General features: G+C 48.9%; 1 protein-coding gene across 1 annotated transcript in view; it reads left to right on the top strand.

The window, feature by feature from the left end:
* SLC27A4 (solute carrier family 27 member 4) overlaps nt 1–17,779 on the top strand; it is a 297,326-nt gene that overhangs the window by 193,963 nt on the left and 85,584 nt on the right. Inside the window, exon 6 of the mRNA XM_069609143.1 lies at nt 2,525–2,616. Coding sequence (XP_069465244.1) covers nt 2,525–2,616 — 92 coding nt within the window. The remainder of the gene's footprint in view (nt 1–2,524; nt 2,617–17,779) is intronic.

Genomic DNA, 17,779 nt, shown 5'->3' with positions numbered 1-17,779 from the left:
GGGAAGTGCATGCAAGCTGCAGTGGGGGCTCTGGCGTCCAGGTGACATGGTGTGGCATGGTCAATGTGAGAGCATGGGGATGAGGTCAGGTGGGACACATGGTGGTTGGCATCCAGGGAAGTGCATGCAAGCTGCAGTGGGGGCTCTGGCGTCCAGGTGACCTGGTGTGGCATGGTCAATGTGAGAGCATGTGGATGAGGTCAGGTGGGACACATGGTGGTTGGCATCCAGGGAAGTGCATGCAAGCTGCAGTGGGGGCTCTGGCGTCCAGGTGACATGGTGTGGCATGGTCAATGTGAGAGCATGGGGATGAGGTCAGGTGGGACACATGGTGGTTGGCATCCAGGGAAGTGCATGCAAGCTGCAGTGGGGGCTCTGGCGTCCAGGTGACATGGTGTGGCATGGTCAATGTGAGAGCATGTGGATGAGGTCAGGTGGGACACATGGTGGTTGGCATCCAGGGAAGTGCATGCAAGCTGCAGTGGGGGCTCTGGCGTCCAGGTGACATGGTGTGGCATGGTCAATGTGAGAGCATGTGGATGAGGTCAGGTGGGATACACAGTGGTTGACATCCAGGGAAGTGCATGCAAGCTGCAGTGGGGGCTCTGGCGTCCAGGTGACATGGTGTGGCATGGTCAATGTGAGAGCATGGGGGTGAGGTCAGGTGGGATACATAGTGGTTGGCATCCAGGGAAGTGCATGCAAGCTGCAGTGGGGGCTCTGGCGTCCAGGTGACCTGGTGTGGCATGGTCAATGTGAGAGCATGGGGATGAGGTCAGGTGGGATACACAGTGGTTGACATCCAGGGAAGTTCATGCACGCTGCAGTGGGGGCTCTGGCGTCCAGGTGACATGGTGTGGCATGGTCAATGTGAGAGCATGTGGATGAGGTCAGGTGGGATACACAGTGGTTGACATCCAGGGAAGTGCATGCAAGCTGCAGTGGGGGCTCTGGCGTCCAGGTGACATGGTGTGGCATGGTCAATGTGAGAGCATGGGGATGAGGTCAGGTGGGATACACAGTGGTTGACATCCAGGGAAGTTCATGCACGCTGCAGTGGGGGCTCTGGCGTCCAGGTGACATGGTGTGGCATGGTCAATGTGAGAGCATGTGGATGAGGTCAGGTGGGATACACAGTGGTTGACATCCAGGGAAGTGCATGCAAGCTGCAGTGGGGGCTCTGGCGTCCAGGTGACATGGTGTGGCATGGTCAATGTGAGAGCATGTGGATGAGGTCAGGTGGGATACACAGTGGTTGACATCCAGGGAAGTGCATGCAAGCTGCAGTGGGGGCTCTGGCGTCCAGGTGACATGGTGTGGCATGGTCAATGTGAGAGCATGGGGATGAGGTCAGGTGGGATACACAGTGGTTGACATCCAGGGAAGTTCATGCACGCTGCAGTGGGGGCTCTGGCGTCCAGGTGACATGGTGTGGCATGGTCAATGTGAGAGCATGTGGATGAGGTCAGGTGGGATACACAGTGGTTGACATCCAGGGAAGTGCATGCAAGCTGCAGTGGGGGCTCTGGCGTCCAGGTGACATGGTGTGGCATGGTCAATGTGAGAGCATGTGGATGAGGTCAGGTGGGATACACAGTGGTTGACATCCAGGGAAGTGCATGCAAGCTGCAGTGGGGGCTCTGGCGTCCAGGTGACATGGTGTGGCATGGTCAATGTGAGAGCATGGGGATGAGGTCAGGTGGGACACATGGTGGTTGGCATCCAGGGAAGTGCATGCAAGCTGCAGTTTGGGCTCTTGCGTCCAGGTGACATGGTGTGGCATGGTCAATGTGAGAGCATGGGGATGAGGTCAGGTGGGACACATGGTGGTTGGCATCCAGGGAAGTGCATGCAAGCTGCAGTGGGGGCTCTGGCGTCCAGGTGACATGGTGTGGCATGGTCAATGTGAGAGCATGGGGATGAGGTCAGGTGGGATACATAGTGGTTGACATCCAGGGAAGTTCATGCCAGTTGTAGATGGAACACTTGTGGAGTTGGGGACAGTGGGCAAACATGCAAGATAGCTGTAGGAGGAGGGGATAGTGGAAGCACATGTGTAAGGTGTATGGGAAACCTGTGGAGTTAATGTAACTGCGTATGTTAAGGATTAAGGTCCATGGTGTATCATTAATGCTTTTGCTGTTGTCTCTCGCTTGCTCATGCTAACCCTTCTGGCACCTGCCTCCCTCTGACACTCTTGTCGCTCTCCTTCCTGATTACATTGCCATCTCTTCATTTCTCCCCTCCACCCTTTGTCTTTCCTTTCTCATGTGTCTTGTTTCTCTCCTTCTTCTTCTTGTTATCTCACTCCACCTCTTCCTCCATCCCCAGGGTCTTATCTGATCCCTTGTTTGTCTTTTCCTTCCATGCTGTTGGCATGGCCTGACCTGTTCTCCTTGCTTTCCCGCTCACTTGTCTCTCTACTGCCTGATGTTGTTTGCCTCCCTCGCCCGATCCCCTTGTCTTGTGCTCTTCATTGTGTGGCCCACGCCTTTTTGAAGCTGTCTCTGTGCTTCTTGTGCAGGTATTACCGCATGGCTGCGCTCGTGTATTATGGCTTTGTGATGAGACCCGATGATGTGCTGTATGACTGCCTCCCTCTGTATCACTCGGCAGGTAAGAAACGCAAGGCCTCTTTTATGCTCCGAACTCCCTTCCTTGTCCTGGCTGCTGAGGTAATGGCTGGATGTGAGTGGATTCCCCTCCCCTAATGGTGGCTACACTTATGCTGGTGTTAGTGATAGGGTGTCCAGGGGTGAACACTATCTCTGGTGGGAGCTAGGGTTGTGACCTGTGGGTGCTGTAGGAGTGTGAAGACATCCCTGGCCAGATTAATGTATCAGAGAAACAGAGGTGTAACTGCTCTAAGATCCAGATGCACCTTACCTCTCCTTCTTACTGACCAAGGTGTGTCAAAAGGTCTCTCAAGTACCATTTGCTCTTCTCTGAGTAGTGCAGCAGAACACAAGTCTTAAACTCTGCTAGATGTGGCGGGGGACACTGAGAAACGAGAACAATTAAGAACAATGTATGGAATAAAAAATTGTAAGGTCCTGACAAGGTTTCATATAAAAAAGAACATGTGATATATTAATAGAACACACATAAGGTTAGGAGATGTACAATGAGCAACATCAGGACACACCTTGTTCATTTGCAATATCAGCTTTACAGTTCTAGGGTAAACTGTAGACTATGGGGTCATTAATGCCCACAGCAGGTAAGGGTCAAGTTCACAAGAGATTCTGCGTGGATGCTTTCCTTCTGGAAATCTCAAGTGGTCTTAGGGCAGAACTTAGTCAGCATGAGTGGGGCTGGCCTGAGGAAGGAAGTAACAAAGGGCGTAAGGGCTGGTTTGATAGCCCTAGTGTCTGTAACGGCAGCTATGGTTTCTATGAACCCTGCGCGCACTGGCTGTAAAGTGTGCTTGCAGAAAAATGATCCTGGGTACTTTGTTCAGGATTTTCCACAAAATAACACAATCTGCTCACAGACTAAACCTGTTTGGTACCTTCTTAGTCTCCATTGCCAAGCTTCATGCCAGTAGCTGAGACTTTTCCTCCAGCTCCTGCCCCTGAGGATGTCTCAGCCCAACTAGACTAGAGTGGGTGAGTCCTCAGCTACCCAGCAGAGCTTCTCACAGGACTAGGTGCTTCGACCTTTCACTGTGTCATGGTTCCCGTACCAGAATAGCAATTCTTCTAAAAGCAGATGCACTATAAAAGCACTCGCTCCCAGGAAGGGGAAGTGACCCTCAGTGTGCCACTTTCAATATCTACATCTCCACTCCATCACTAAAGCTCCCTGTGTCCCCTCTCGTTTCCGTTCCTTTTCTCTTCTTGCGCTGAAACACTAGAACCTTTTGGCCCAGGATATTCACTCTTCACCTTCTCTTCATGTCTTTCTCCTTCCTCTCTGATCCCTCTGATGCCTCATTTGCGTTTCCGACCATATTTATGCTACTTCCAACATTGAATATTGTTGATGTAGTGTCTTTTCGCCAATTATTTTGGACAGCGATTTGACGAAAGTGCTATATAAGTACTGTAAGGATGCAGAAGTACGAGTCTAACACAGTGGTGGCATGCTTATGGCAATGACTTTCATTACAAATATAAAAGAAAAGGAAAATCCTATACTGGCCTATTTTCGACCCTTACACTAACTAAGGAAAACTGGGCGTCTTCTTAATCCAGGGTGCGGGAGCTTCTCTCAGTCTTCAGACGTTGCACCTTTAAGGTTCAGTTCACAATGTGAAAACACAACGAGTGACGCAGTTCCCAAATATCCAAAAAGGGGGATTCCCTTCCCTTTGTTCTAACTGAAAACTGTAGCGCCAAGTCTGGTACACCATCCTGCCAGACTTGACAGAAGAATTCAGGACTCATGGAAATGTCTCTTTCTTCTAGAGTGGGTCCTCAGCCTGTTGTTTTATTCGCTTGCACTTTTCCTCATAGGTCCCAGATACCTTCAAGCTGGCTCAGGTTCTCGCTGACTTCTCCTGCCGTGCCTGTGTGGTTCCTAGACCCCTTTTGACTTTCTCAGGTTATCTCTGACTTGCTTTGGGCCGAAGTCCCTTCTTGTCTTTTCCTTTTATGCTGGTCTCTGACCCATGTGGCTTACTTGTGTGGGCCTTGTCCACCTTCATATGGGTACCAAACTCTGCAGTGTCTTGTGTGAGTAAGTATCTCTTTCTGTTATGCTGGTCTCTGACCACTGTGGCTTACGTACGTGCGCCGTCCCACTGAACAGGCCTGGTGTACTTTCCTGCCTGGTACCGTTCTGCATATGATATATTACACAGTTCGTTTTGACTTTTCTTTCCCCTTGTACTTTTCTCAGGGCTCAGACCCGACTTAGCTTCTGTAATTTCCTTGGGCATTGGTGTGCCATTATATTCCTTTTGGGGTCCTTGACCCACGTGATATTCGCTTCAACTTGCTTTTGGTCCCTGACCCTCCTCAGGGTTCCCTTGTTCAGTTTCCAGCTGCTCTTGCGGACCCAGGCAGCACCCATACCTTGATTCCCGACTCCGGCTGCATGGCATCCTGCTCGCGCTCCTCCGGTTCTCTGGACAACCTTCTCTTCTCTTCTTCCTGCTCACGCTGTCTTTCGCGATCCTGCTTCACTTTCAGCGCATCAGGCTGCATGACTTCCTTCAGGGTGTCGGGCTGCGCAGTTCCCTTCAATTTCAGTGCATCGCGCTGTACTGCTTGGCTCCAGGACGCATCCCAAGTGTTTCTCGCGACCAGGGTTCTCTCTCACTTCTATTGGCCTTCTGGCTTGTGTCAGCACTTCTGTAGATTGCAGATCCGTTCCACCATTTTGCTGGTCTTCAGCTTCTTCCCGTGGTTTCACCTTTGCGGCGTTCAAACTTCCCTCTCGGTTCCTCTGGGGCAGGCTAGACAGCTGAGCCAGTCCATCTTCTAATTTGTATTCCGTATGGCCAATAGGCTGTCTCAAACAACTAGACTTCATCCTCTAGTTCATGTTATTACTCTTCATTTACTCCCCTGTCCCTTTTTGTCACAGTACTAAACTTCTGATCTCTACAGAGTCTAGTACCCCTCTTCTCAGTTTCAATACGTTCTTGAGATTCAACTTCCTCACCTCTACAAAGGTGAATGTAAGTGTGAGGAACTACGGGGTACTGAGTAGTATGGAGGGAAGGAGGAGGCAGACAGGAAGGTGGTGTGAGGAGCCAGCAATGAGATGCGGACAAAGGGGATTCATGGTTTAGGTTTAAGACTTTTATTAAAATCAAAGGGGGTTGGGAAATGCCTCTCTATCTCTACTCTGAGGTGTTTCCCTAAAACCAAAACTAAGAGTCTGTCCAATGTCATGATGTCCAAAGCAAACCAGCCTGAGTCCAAAGTACTGTTCTGGCCTCATCATGTTCTGGCCTCATCATGTTCTGGCCTCATCATGTTCTGGCCTCATCATGTTCTGGCCTCATCATGTTCTGGCCTCATCATGTTCTGGCCTTTAGTAGTTCACAAATGTTCAAAAAGGAAATGTGTAACTCCAACACACAAAAGGTCCAGAAGGACAGAGTTCCTTGTTGGTTGTCTCATGACCATCAGTCTGGCTTTAGAGCAGCCAGAAGCATGGAAACTGCTCTCCTGGGCACCCGTGAAGACCTGATCTCAACTCTTCACTCCAGCCTTTCTTCTGTCCTGATCCGCCTTGATCCTTCCTTTGGTTTTGACACAGTCAACCACTCCATCCTGATCAACCATCTCTGTGACAACCTGGGCATCACGGACTAGACGCTAGCATGGTTGACCTCCTTCCTCTTTGATTGACCTTCCCAGGTACAACTGGGGACCTTTCTCTCCACCACCTCTCTATCCACATGTGGTGTTCCCCAGGGCTCTAACCTCTCACCTCTTTAACCTTTACTTGGCACCTCTGGCCCATCTCATCTCTACCTTCTCTTCTAACTTGCACTGGTATGCAGATGACACGCATCTCTCCTTCAGGCTCCCCTCTGCCTCCTCTCCTCTCTCGCTCATTCCTGATTGTCTATCCACGATTCGGGAATGGTGTGCCTCTAATGATCTCTGCCTGAATGCCATTAAGACTGAGATCCTTCTCATTGGGACCCCTGCTCCCGCTTCCCTCTTTCCCTCTGGCTGCCCTCCTTGGGCTCTATACCTGCGCCTTCCTGCGAGGCAGAAAAACTTGGTGTCATCCTCGATTCCAACCTCTCCTTCTTTCCTAACATCACAGACGTCTCTAAGAATTCCCACTACCAGCTGCACTTTCTGAGAGGTATTCTTCCTTTTTTTTACTTTTCCCCATAATCTCACTGTCTCCAGAGCCCTGGTTCTCTCTAGGCTGGACTACTGCAATAGTCTCTTTCAAATCTCCCTGCCTCTACTCTTCACCCTTCGCAACTATTCCAGAACAGGACTGCAACACTTGTCCTTGCTCCAAGCCCACGGATCGTATCTCTCCAGCCCTGAAATCCCTCCAATGGCTCCCGGTGGCTGCAAGGATCAAGTTTAAGACCCTCTGCGTTGTCCACAAGGCTTTCTGTGGCCAGGGACCAAAATACATCCAACTCTCTCTTCCTAGGCACTTTCCTTCTAGAGCCCTCCGCTCAACCATCTCCAGCACTCTGAGGGTCAGACGCTTCTCCGGACAGAGAGTGGGAGGTAGATCTCTCTCCTGGTACCTTCCTCTGGAACAGCCTCCCTACCTCTCTCAAACTTGAGCAGGACCACCTACGGTTCCGGAAGCAACTCAGGACCTTCTCGCTTCTGCTTTGTCTATCCCTCTGCCTTGCTGATGTCCCCGTCTGCTGCGCATACTGGTTACCTGGCATCCCTCTGAACCTTATGGGGACCAGGCTCCTTCACGACCAGTAGTGCCATGCACTGTCTCTGGGGCTACGGCTACTGTGCACTAGGGACTGTATCTGCAACCCTGCAGTCCCCTGCCCCCTTGCACTTACTTAGAACCGACCACCCCGGCGGCACTTACTTGAGCTTTGCTTATTGCACTCTCACTTTCCCTGTCCCTGGCACTTCTCCCTTGCACTTGCACAATCTGAATGATAGAAGGCCTAGTAAGATTGTTTGTTTTGTTCCCCTTTGTCTTCCCCTTCCTTGTCTTATTGCCCCCAGAAACACTTGTGTACAGGCACATTATAAATGAATTATATCATTGTGAATGGACGGATGCCTTTTATATCGCCGTACTCGGGTGATGCCTTGCTGCATGTCGGCAGTACTCTGCCCAATGTTCCAGATCAATAGGAAAAAGTGGATTGTATTCCTGATAGTGTATATGAGGAATAGGTCTTTGATTTTTACCCAGATTTGGGTACAAGATGGGTGTTTGAATCTTTTAGATCAATCAATCAAATATTTGTAATGCGTACTGCCACCAAAGGCATCATGGCGCACTATAGAGGCTGAGATAGAGGGGAGAGAGTTTAAGAAGACTGGTGGGTTTTCAGCCTGCGTTTAAGCAATTCAGAATCATCGATTCGCTGCAGCTTCACCGGCGGGGTATTCCATAGTGTCAAGCCAGCAATGGAGAAAGCTCTGCCTCCCACTCATTCTCTGCAGTAACTAGGTTTCTTCAATAACATCCCAATACCCCATGACTTGCCGGAGACTGTATAGAAGCAGACGTGTATTGGATGAAGGACAAGAAGACACTGTGCATGACACCAGGTATCATTTCAATACTGCATCGAGTGTATGAGAGACAATATGCACTCAGACAACCATATCGGCTGGGGCCTCCCTCTGGAACAGCCTCCATGCCACTCTAAAACTTGAGGCGAACCATCTCTGGTTCCGGAAGCACCTCAAGACCTTCCTCTTTTCTTCTGCCTTCGCTCCCCCTCTCCCCTGCTGATCTATTCTCTCTTGGCACCGTGCACCTCGCCACCCTCTGTCCTCCGTGCCCAGGTACCTGCTCACCCTGCCACCCTCATGCACTACCTCCGGGCCACCCCTTGCACTGGTGTCTGCATCTGTACCCATAAAGACCCCCCTTTTTTTCCTGCACTTATCAGACCTACCCTGTCTGCTGCCTTAAACCTAGCACTTGCAAATTACTGGCTGCACTACCACTGTTTGTTGCCTTTATTATTTATTTATTTATTGTTATTGATCTGTTTCTCCTCTGCTTCGCACTTTCCACTTCTCCCCCCTTCCATGTACTTTTCCCCTTCCCCTCTCCCTCTCCCATGCACTTGCACGTTCTCAATGTCACTGGGCTTATTATGATTGCTGTTTTGTTCTTCCCTGTTCCACTCCCTTGCCTTGTCGCGCTCTGAAACACTTGTGTACGAGCGCGATAGAAATAAAATATCAATATCAATACCGCATGTACCCTTGAACTGAAGTGATAGCAGGTGCCCACACCACTGAACATCGAAAAGTTGAAAAGAAAATCTGACAGTTGCAAAGTGACGTCATTAGAAGAAAAGACGATGACGCACAGAAACGATATGAGGAAACGTAAACAATGAACATTTAACTGAAGAAACAAGAGTAAGCCTGCATACAAATGAGAAGAAACCATATATACACAGAAGATAAGTAACCAGATGTGTAGTAAATGTAAATACGCAGAAATGCAGGGTAAATGAGCCACATCGAAACTTGCTGCAGTAGAAAATATAACGCGGGTAAAGCAGCCATGTTGAAAAGATGGTCGTCGGCTCTGAATAAAAGAAGGAAAGAAGATTGAAGGCGAACGACCGGGGTTGCAGAGCTGACAGATGCTGGAAAAAGGTTTTGCACACCAAGAAACAGAGAGCAAGGATGCCACAGCAATAAATAAATGAAGGGTACTAGGGGGGTCAACGAGGATAAGCAATGCATGCAGGACATGATCAAGTATCTTAGATCAAGTAAATGAGCGAACATTGTGGATGCCAAGTATTGTACAATTAAAGATGCAACGCATGTGAGAGGGAGCAAGCAAGTCTCCAGAGGCCGAAGAGGCTAGTGACACATGACATAATTGAATCAAATAGCACTAAATAGAAAGGTAAGATGGACAACATTATGGTCTCTTCAAGCTTGGTGCAAGACCAGAAGACAACACCTATTCATAAAACCCAGACAAAGATGACGATGTACCTTAACCCCCCTTAAAGTTCCAAAGAAGAGAACATTCAGCAAGGGCAAGTACAAAGAAGAAGCCTTGGCTGAAGGCTTGGCTGATGGGAGATGGTAGACTAATTGGGCAAGTGGGTCTGAGGTTGTCCTCTGCACCTGGGTTTCCTTTTGCTTACGTGCTGCTAACGAGCCGAATGTCCATGGTTGGGAGAAAATGCCAACCAATCAGGAGGCCTATGCAATGATGAGCATATATTGTTTCAGGGGCCAATCCACTGCTGTTATTCTGCTATAATCTGTATTATACGTAGTTAGAGGGAAATTCGAGGTGTGCCTGCCAGATGAGGGGCAGCCAACCACGTTACTAACACCTACATAAATTATAAGTAGATATGTTCCCCCTACTCAATCCCTCCTTCCGATAGGTTTTATTATTTGCCATGTCGGATGATGTCATAACTGACGCACATCGGGGTATAAAGCCTTGGTGTAACTGAAGGGTAACTGACAGTGTGTGGACTACGATTTGTTGTTCGCCAGGTTTCCCTGTTTTATTGAGCTGATAATAAAGTAGTATGTTGCCATATTTGGTCCAGGATCCTTTATTATGGTAATTCCATTCTGCTCATAAGAACGCCCAGAGGTGCTACTGCACAAGACGTTCCTAAACGAAACCCTCACTGGGCTGGGGGCACCTTTATCTTCTGGAAAACATTCTCTCTCTGTAACGCTCACCTGATTCTCGCAGAGGCGCCGGTCTTGACTGGGCGACTACCGTATCTTCAAAGGTGATGTGCAGCACCCGATTGGCTCTTTGGGCTGGACCTCTGTGCCCTGTATGCCTGACGTGCAGAGTAAGATGTCTGCAGATAGAAAATACGGGGTTAATGAACTGGGGTTATTGGGGTGTCCCTATCTCTTTACTCTTCTCCTCTCCTGTAGACCCCCACAGGTTAACGCTCTCACCTTAGGTAAGTGAATGCCGGGCTCTCCATCTGCCTCGGGGCAGGGTGCTGTAGCCAGTTTCTTCACTGGATAGGTAGCGCAGGCCTCTTGACTTCAGAGGACTGCTGTCCGTCGTTTACTGCACGAACGGTAAGTTTCGAGTAACTCAAATGTCTTTAAGTCTTTAATAATGATGTCTCTTGTTTTGCAGGGTTCCGGCAATGGCGGATGACGGGCTGAAGTGAGTTGAAGATGGAGCCCGTGTGATGAATAGAAGCGCCTGGAAGCACGTAAGTAAGCGCTTGTTGCCAGCTTCACAAAGCGCTCTAACTGTCTTTTTATTTTGCAGGTACAAGTTCGGAGCGGCTGCAGGGTGCCGGGATACCCACTGGGTTAGATGTGGAAAGGAGTAATGGCACGTGAGTATTAAAGTTCCCCAATGTCTTTAAACGCACCTTGTTTTGCCTTTCAGATGCGAGATGCAGCGCCGACGGCCTCCGGAGCGTGCAAAGAGTTGGTAAGCTTTTGTCTTTCAGATGCCGGAATGCAGTGTGAAGACCTCCGGAGCGCACGAAGAGTAGGTAAGCCTTTGCCTTTCAGATGCCGGAATGCTAACCTGTACTTTCTTGTCTTTATAGGTGTTGCTGAAGACTGGATTCAGGATGGTAAGCCTTTTTCCTTAGGCCCAGGACCGGATGCAGAAGACACGATGAGCGTTCTGCTGCAGAGGGTGCAGAATAACGCAAAGCAAGATTCATCCACCGGGTGTGGTTTAAATAGCCTCCTGTAGTGCTTAGATGTCTCCTTCCACAGCCACGCCTAAGTAAGAAAAGAGTTCCTGGTAAAAAAAGAGTTCCTGCCTTCCAGAAGAGTTCCAGTGTTCTGAATCTAGGGAGTGGCTCCAGCCCCACCCAACAGGAAAAGTAGTTCCAAACAGAAGAGGATCAGAGGCTCAACTGGCAGGCAAGTAAGCAGCATGGTCTGCTGCAGGTAAGTCCACCCAAGCATTATGAGCCCGGCGCTTCCAGCGCTGGGACTGGGCATATTTATGAGCCTGGTGCCACTGGCGCCAGGACTGGGTCCAAAAGGTCCCAATTGGGACTGGTTGGCACTCGGAACCTGGGTTATGGATCTGCTTCCAAGGGAGTTGGGAAAACCCTGACCTTTTGGAAGCAGAGATCATGACACTCTCTCTTTGATGGGGAGGGAGGCGTTCTGTAAAATGGTTATCCCCCTCAGTTATTGTAATTTTTTTGTTAACATCCCGTATATGATCAAGCGGGTCTTCTTGAAAATGCTGGACAGTACAATGGTCAAACTGCTTTGGGAACAGGCAGGCAAAGGGTGGTGGCGCTGTTGACTTCGAGGAAATCATGTCAAACTGGGAGTTTAAGTCTGCCAGATTTCGGGTCATATTTTTTAGTGGGCCAGCTACAAAACTCGGTGAAATAGGATCACTCAGCGGATGACGAAGTAGTCAGACTACTGGGGGTGGGGGTGCCGACACATCGTCAAGGGATGGAACTGCTTTGGGATATGATAAGAAGAATAGGGAAGACATGTGTTGCCCAAATTTGGGCTTCGAGAGATATATTGCCTGGAACTGCCACTGAGTTTTGACGGGAGTCTCCTATAGATAGTTGGGGACTTGGGATTCTCTGCTTTGCATAGGAAGGGGTGTCGGTCTCTGGCATACTCTTTTGGGGACCGGACGTTGCTCACGTTTTTGCAGTGGGCAGAGAAATTCCATAGACACAAGGGCCAGTTCTATGCTCGGTTAGTGAATAAGATCTGGAATCGAGCCCTAGCCCTTCGATACAGGCGCTTCTATAAACGGGAGATGGGAAGGGGTTGATTTCTGGGATCTACACATTGTTAGCGGGGGAATGGCCATCCACGACACACAAGGCACAGGACAAATGGGAAGAGGACTTGGGATATGCTATAGCCAATCGAGACTGGTTAAAGCTATGGGAGCAAGTCGCAAAGGTGTCCCGAAATGCCAGCTTTAAGTTAATCCAATGCAATTTTCTTTATAGGATATATTTGAGACCAGCAAAGATTCATGCAGGAAACTCTGGGGGGCAAAGTAGCTATCCTAATAGGCCATGCAACCTTCAAATTATGCAAGTGCGGTAGCGAGAAGTGTAAGGGTGAGGGAGGTGGGGAAGTGCAGGAGCTGGGTAAAAGGGCCCAAGAGTAGGGGAGTGCCAGGGAAGACAGGTAGACGGGGCCAGGGGGAAGATGAGAGGGAGGAGGGGTCCACAACTAAGTGGAAGGAAAGAGGCTGGAAGGCTACATGGGTGAAAGCCGATCAGCTAAGTGTGGGCGGGGGGGCCTGTGAGGACAAGTGCAAAAGGTTATACAGAAGTCAGAGGGCAAAAAGGGTGCAACTCTCCATTTATGAGATGTCAACTTGGGGAAACCTGCAACCCCCATTGTCAGCAGTGCAGAGACTGTAACAAAGAAATAAAAGGGCAACAAGAGCGCAATTCTTCTTTCCTTAGACACTAGTTTGGGGAAATCTGTAACCCATATTGCCAACAGTCAAGAGACTTTAAGGATAGGCAACCATTGTTCAACCCTTCTCACATGGGATAATGGTGTGGAGAATCTTGGAACAAACATTGCCACTAACAGACGAGACCAACTGTAGTAGTAGGAGTTTTTTTGCTTCCTGGCAGGAGAGCAAACAGGAAAGGGACCACTTGTAGCTAGTCCTGGTAGGCGAGTATACCAGGAAAGAGACAGTTGCTTTGAAGAAATGTGTTTGTGGAAAAGGTGTTGTGGTAAGACTTTGATAACTTTATCATCCCGACAAACTGTTCCATTACAAATGAGAGTTGCTGAGAGTTGCTGTGCTATCCACACAAAAGTATTCCATTGTAAGAAAAGCTGTGATATTCTAATATCGGCTTTGGTTTATGAACTACTGTTTGTGAAAGAAACATTTGCCTTATCAAGAAGGATATTGTGTGAAGGAAAATAATTGCTTTGGTTTTTAAACAAGTGTTTTGTGGAAGAGACATTTACTTTACCAAGTAGAAGAATGCATTGAACGGAAAATGCTGTGTTGATCTAAACAGAACTTTGTTGAATCAGAACCTTTCCAAGGGTATTCCTGAATTGACACAGGGGAAAGGAACCCAACCCTGGGCTCAAGGACTACTTCTTAAGAATTATGAGATTGGACATTTGCACTGTTTTGTTGATCTGAAGACAGACAAATTCACCTTGTACACTTGGGTTATTTGTCTTAATGTGAGGGTCAGATATATTTGGACGCTGTGAGTAACTGGAGGGCGTCCTCACACCTACTCCCCCTGGATCCTCTTCTCAGGTGGCCAGGGAAAGGCCATCACTTTTGCATCCTGACCCTGGGGGTGGAGAAGCGAGGGAGGATCACCTGGGTGGAGGGTCCTTGGGGATTAGGGAAATGTTATCCACAGGTGAGACATGGTATCCCCCTTTCCCATAGGAAGACCAGACCTACCCTCCCCCGGCCTTTATGGGCTATTGTAACAAATATCTCCCCATTTCCATCATTCAACTCTAGTACTGAGACAGGGAAGAGACCTGCAGAGTATTGTAAAGGTCAGGCATGTCCCTTTAAGTATGGTCAGGCATATCCCTTTAGCTATGGTCAGGCAATTGAACTAAATGACACCACCTGTGGTCACTTAGTAAGCCCAACAGATATAAAAATACAGGCTGTTCACAAGACAGGGGGACGCATAGCAGGCTGGAGCGTGGAGCCGGCTAGAGCTGGAAGCTGGTGAACCGGAGAGACAGGAGTGGGAGACGCGTGTTTGGGAAGCCGTGTCAGGTAAAGGACCACAGAAGGTCGGAAGTCCTACGCACCCTCCGTGTGGGGTGCAAGCAGGAGCTGTGGGGCGCCAAAGCACTACCGTCGTCGCACACCTAAGAGAGTACCATATGAATATTGAAGCGAGTGCTTATAATCTTGAACTGAATTGGAAGAGCCTTTGAGGGGAACACAAATACATTCTGAATACCGAACAAACTGAAAGCTTTATGAATACCGTACAGAATTAAAGCAACGTGGAGTTATAAGTGAATAAGCATTTCTAAGCACCACACCGAGGCAGAGAAAATAATGAGCATATTTTGAGTGGGATAAAAGCAACGTTGTGCAGGTGGCAAGTACCACAGCGTGAATTGAATGAAATACAAGTGTTGGTAAAGCAAGAAAAATCCCAAGAAGGGTGTGAGAAGAGAAAGAAGTATTGACACAAGCCAAGTGGTCACGGAACTACAGGGTACGAGGACACCTATATTGGCAGGAGCCAGAGAAGTATCAAAAGTATAACCAAGTGAATGGTGATGAAGCTAGCCACGGTAAAGTGTTGAAAGAAAATAATCCTGATACTAGAATTACTTTTCATTGTCAAGGGAAAGCAGTGGACAACTGTTGCTAAAGCAGATGGATACGAGGTAGCACATGCGTGACCTATGTGAGACAGGCATGATATCAAGAGAGACACAGACTCAAACGTAACAGTTTGAAAACCTTTATTATCAAACTTTGTGGGGTTGGTGTAATGCCTACCTGGCCCTAACTCTAAGGGGATGGTTCCCTCAACTGGTGCTTCTAAGGGGCGTCGATGTCCGTAAATCCAAAACCACAGTTTGTCTGTGTCCAAACCTATGCTTGGCCTCACTCTTAAACCAAATGTGATAGGGGGTCTTTTAAAAGGAAAAATGGTGACCCAGAAAAAGAAAATGTAAGCCATCACTGGTTTCAGGTAGTCCTACCAACAGGTGTAGTTCTGCCAGTTCAAAATAGGTAAACTCAAAAGGGTTGCCCTTCGAACTTTCCATGTAGGGCTCTTGTCGTAAGTCAATAGAGCTCACAATGTCTCTGGGTCTCTTGAGGTTCCATTCCCCAAGATTCGATCCTTCAGTTCCGAACAAAAAGACACAGTTCCTGTTAGGCCTCTCAGGGTTCCCTTCCCCAAGCCTAGGCCCCTCTTTACGAAGTTCAAAAAAAAAAAACATTTCCTCCTGTCAGGATGTCCTTTTCAATGTACAGTTCTTTCATGGGGGGAGTATCGGAGGCTTTTGAGAACGCTGGGCTCTATGCTCCTCCCAGACATGACCATTCTGATCTCTCAACCCCTCTCCTTCCTTTCTGTAATTGTCTTCCTCTTAGCTCTTCCTTACAGGTGCCTATTGCACCCCTTTCTACTTCATCTGTATTTCTTTTACACTGTTCCTGTTTTATCGTGCCCACTTGCAACTTCTTCTTGCTTTGCTTTCTTCTGATTGCACCTCTTGCACATTTCTCACTTTGCTGTGCACACTTGCACCTTTCCCTTTTTGCTTTCGGGTCGCTTGCACCCCTTTCTTGGTTTTGGTCGCTCGCACCATTTCCCTTTCCTTTTCCTTCTATTCTTTAAAGTTCACGTTCCTCTTATCTCTCATTACTTCTGTACCGCTGGCGGATCTGTCTTTATGCTTTCTCTGTTGCTTTCCGCTCTCTTTACTTTCTCTCTTGCTTTCTGCTTTCTTTACCTTCGTGCCGCTTGTAAATCCCTCTCTGTCTTCACTCCCCGCTCCAGCCACCCGCACGCTCCCGAGTTTCTCTCTTCACTTTCATAAAACTCACTGGGCAGTGCAACGCTGGCAGGCGGTCTCCTTGGGATACACTGGGTCAAGGTCAGGGTCTCACCACCTGACTCTAAGGCACGCTTTGGACCGGCACACATCCCAAGGGAATGAGCATCTCTCTGGACTCGGCCAGCAGGTCACAGTCTGCCTCACTCCGGCTCTCTGGAAACATGGCTTCCTAGCCACGATGCAGCCCCTCAAACACACCGGGCCAGTGTCTCTGCACGCTGCTCTCCTCTGGATTCTGTAGGCTTCTCCTCCTGCAGCTCCCTGCTCCTTGGCTCTCCTAGTCCCGTCAGCAACTCCAGCTCGCTCTCTGCTTCTGGCAGAACTACCCCTTTTGTACTGTAGGTAAGAGTCAATTGGAGTCAGGTGTGCACATTTGGGGAAAATTGCCTGACCTTGCCTGACTCTATTAGTAGGACAATTCAAAGGTGTTATATGGTAGGCCTCACTTTGTATTCCTATGTTGTTTCTATGGGTAACCCTCATTTCTCCCGATCGCCTCGTCTTCATCCCTGTACTTATTGGAAATGGGGGGGGGGGAGATGGGGTGTGATTGGAAATACCCCATTAGGGCTGAGGAAGAGTGGGTTGGTGTATAATTGGGAAAAAGGGGAATACCATGTCTCTATTCTCTGCCAAATCCCCTGCGACCCCCCACTCAGGTGATCCTCACTCGCTCGTCCACCCCAAGGGTCGGGATCCAAAAGTGATGGCCCTCCCCATGCCACCTTAATGGAAGATTCCGAGGGAGTAGGTGGGAGAATACTATCAGGTTTCTCACAACTGTGATGGGTGGACCGTGTGGTCTGTCAACTGTGCCTAGACCGAGGAACCCTGCATGGGAGCAATATTATTTATTTACTGTTTGCTTGTTAGGCGTTTATACAGGAAGTACATACTGTTTCATCGCTCCCACGGGGTAAGGGATGGAACAAGGGATGAGAAACAAATAAATACATAACAAATGATACAGTGGGAGGGGGGAGAAGTACAAACCTACTATGCCTTGTAAGTGTGCAGAATGTGCACTTATTGAAAGGGAGGTGGAATGGGATGGGTGTGGAGTGCTCATGGGTGCGATGAAAGTTAAACCTCCAGGGTGCAGGGTGCAGGGTGCAGGCTGAGCCGAGGCAAGTGCTGAGGATAGACAGAAGCTGGGGGCGATTCAGTGTGGGAGGTCAGGGCCCGAGGATGCATAAGGGCCCTGAACACCAAACAAGCAACTGTGGGATTACCAGAGGAGAGAGGGAGGGCAAGAGGAGATAAAGAGGAAGGTCTTGAGGAGCTTCCAGAATTTTTGAAAGTCCTGCTCAAGACGAAGAGAAAGGGGGAGGCTGTTCCAAAGAAAGGAGCCAGCTGAGGAAAGCAATCAACCTCCTGCCCTCTGTTTAGCGAAACGCTTTACACACGAGGAGTTGGTGCCAGAGGAGCGTAGAGGTCTAGAGGGGGAATATTTAGTGAGAAAGAGTTGTAGATACTGTGGTCCCCGGCCCCAGACAGCCTTGTGGATGATACAGAAGGATTTGAATTTAATCCATGCAGCAACCGGGAGCCAGTGAAGACATTCTAGGGCAGGAGAGATGCGTTCCCTGGGCATGAGGCCAAGGATA

Source organism: Ambystoma mexicanum, chromosome 8 (genome assembly GCF_040938575.1).
Source record: "Ambystoma mexicanum isolate Mex_15411 chromosome 8, UKY_AmexF1_1, whole genome shotgun sequence".
Lineage (NCBI taxonomy): Eukaryota > Metazoa > Chordata > Amphibia > Caudata > Ambystomatidae > Ambystoma > Ambystoma mexicanum.
The sequence above is the reverse complement of the archived record's forward strand: the minus strand, read 5'-3'. Positions and strand labels throughout refer to the sequence as shown.